At 56.7% G+C, this 2,587-nt stretch overlaps 1 protein-coding gene across 1 annotated transcript; it reads left to right on the forward strand.

Annotated features, from left to right (window-relative positions):
• On the forward strand, positions 1–1,985 carry LOC115643293 (hemoglobin subunit epsilon-like). Its single transcript, XM_030547172.1, has 3 exons — positions 1–136; positions 264–486; positions 1,745–1,985. The coding sequence occupies exons 1-3, from the start codon at positions 45–47 to the stop codon at positions 1,871–1,873; spliced, it is 444 nt and encodes a 147-aa protein (XP_030403032.1). The 5' UTR covers positions 1–44; the 3' UTR covers positions 1,874–1,985.
• The last annotated feature ends 602 nt before the right edge of the window (positions 1,986–2,587 follow it).

Genomic DNA, 2,587 nt, shown 5'->3' on the forward strand with positions numbered 1-2,587 from the left:
TTTCTCCTTCAGCTGCATCTGCAAAGGACCCCTCGCTCGTCACCATGGTGCACTGGACAGCCGAAGAGAAGCAGCTCATTACCAGCCTGTGGGGCAAGGTCAACGTGGAGGAATGCGGCGGCGAAGCCCTGGCCAGGTAGGACGAGCCCCACGGCATCTGCCCCACTGTCCCCTCCCTTCCCCCAGGCTGGCAAACCTGCTGCTTTTGCAGGGAGGCTGCAGTAACCCTGTGTCTGTCTCTGCTCCTGTCTCCCTCTCTCTAGGCTGCTGATCGTCTACCCCTGGACCCAGAGGTTTTTCTCTACCTTCGGGAACCTCTCCAGCCCCACCGCCATTATGGGCAACCCCAAGGTCCGTGCCCACGGCAAGAAGGTGCTGACCTCCTTTGGGGACGCTGTGAAGAACCTGGACAACATCAAGGCCACGTACGCCAAGCTGAGCGAGCTGCACTGCAACAAGCTGCATGTAGATCCCGAGAACTTCCGGGTGAGTCGGGCTCTGGGCTGACCTCTCTGCCCAGCCCCCTAGGGACATGGGGCTGGCCTTTGGGGCAGAGAGGCATTGCTTGTGGGAAGCTCCAGGGCAGGGTGGGGGGACGACACTTTGATGCAATGAGTAAATAATATGGCAAAGAGATGCCAGCCTGCCATGAATGGCGTCTCCCCCGAAGAGGGGGAGTTTGCAGGGCCCCATGGTCAGTAATCATGCATAGAAGGGGTCAGGTATTTGGGGAGGGCAAAAGGCTAGGGGGAGCAGAGGGTTAGGGGGAGCAGCAGTGGGGTAGGACTCTGGTGGGAGAGGGCAGAGGGGATCCTTTGAGGAAGGCAGGGATTGCGACAACGTGATGGGCTCTGCCCCAACCCCTCTTCCTCCCACCCTGCATGATCCAGAGCAGATCTCTGCTTATCCCAGCTGGCAGCGGGAGTCAGGCAGTCTGGCTGTGAAATGGCCATTTCTGGTTCTTTTTCATGTTAACTTAGTTCCAAATTTGCCAGGTTTCCATAAAAAAAAAACAAAAAAAACCCAAACCAGATTGTTTGTTAAAAACGGAATGTCTTCAGTTTGGTCCTTTGAAAATCTTTGAAAAACAAAACAAAACAAAAATATTTTCAGGCAACCCAGGTTTTTCCCCCCTCCAGAAATGTCTGGCTTGTCTGCTGAAAAAAGACATGTGGGTGGTATTTGTTTGGACCGGCGCCGGGAAGCGGCACCAGAAGGGGTCCCCATAACAGAGATGCAGACAGGGGGCCAGTTGGGTTGGCTAGGGAAGCAGGGAACTGTGGGAGGAGGGTCTGTGGAATAGAATCATTGAAGGTGGGAAAGCCCGGGTGGGTGCAGAGAACCAGGAGAGAAAGGCAGGTATGGGGTTCTGGGTAGCAGGTGAACTAGGGCTGGTGGGGCTGGCGGATGCAGAGAAGCAAGGGGTGGAATGAGGCATGTGAAGAGAACACACGTCTCTGGAGGGGACCCCCCTGGGGCTCACGTGAGACTTAGACACAGTGACAGAGACAGGAAAAGGACTACTGTAAACAATGCCTGCGGTCTATATGCCCTAGAGAGGGACTCCGGCTGGGCTTGCAAGTGTCTGACAGGCTCCTGTACCCCTAAGCCATGGCCCGGGCTGCCCTGGTGTGTTTGAAAAGAGACAGGAGATGAGCAGAAATGACCGAGGAGGAGAGTTGGGAACTGTGGCACACAGGTATGTGGAGGTTCAAAGGGGTATTTTCTTCCTTCTCCCCTGCAGCTCCTGGGTGACATCCTCCTCATCGTCCTGGCCACCCGCTTTGCGAAGGAGTTCACCCCTGCCTGCCAGGCTGCCTGGCAGAAGCTGGCCAGCGTGGTGGCCCACGCACTGGCCCACCAGTACCACTGAGCCCTCGGCAGGGACCTGCAGGATGGAGAGAGCTTGCTTCGTTCCAGGCCCCTCCACACCCTGGAGGCTGGCAGGCTGTAACAGTCAAATAAAAGCCTTGCACTGCAGCCTTCCCCATGTGTCTGTGTCTCTGAGTGCACCGGGGCAGGGGGGACACACATGGGATGTCTGGGGGCAGCTGCTGTTGCCCACTAATGAGTTTGCTTCTTGTTCTCTAAGGGTTGGTGCAGCCAGAATTTGCTGCCCCCTGAAAATAATCCTCAAGGCCCCACGGCACTGAACCCCACTGACCCTCTCCCTCCATGTCAAAACATGGCAGCTCCTTAGGACAGGCCAGCAAACGACCTGGCACATGCTGCAAATCAACAGGACTGATACAGAAACAAACCCATTTTCCCCTTGCCCTGGGGTTCACCCGCAGATCACTAGGGATGCCGGTTACTTTACAGCTGAATTGCAAGGAAAGCCAGCAGTTCAAGCCATGCACTCTAAACACCCAGCCAAAGGGCTCTCAGCTTCTCCCCCACCCCTCAAACCAACTCACCCCAGCACCTCGCTGATGAGCGTCCTGCACCCCTTTGAATCCAGACCCAGGGGCAGCAGGCATCCTCCTCCCCACCCCGGAGGCAGTTAGCATCTCACCCTCCCTTCTCCCCAGGTCCATTTGCTCCCCAGCTGTGCTGAGGGGCAGTCACCTCCCGCATTACCCTCTGC

This window comes from Gopherus evgoodei, unplaced genomic scaffold (genome assembly GCF_007399415.2).
Source record: "Gopherus evgoodei ecotype Sinaloan lineage unplaced genomic scaffold, rGopEvg1_v1.p scaffold_56_arrow_ctg1, whole genome shotgun sequence".
Classification (NCBI taxonomy): domain Eukaryota; kingdom Metazoa; phylum Chordata; order Testudines; family Testudinidae; genus Gopherus; species Gopherus evgoodei.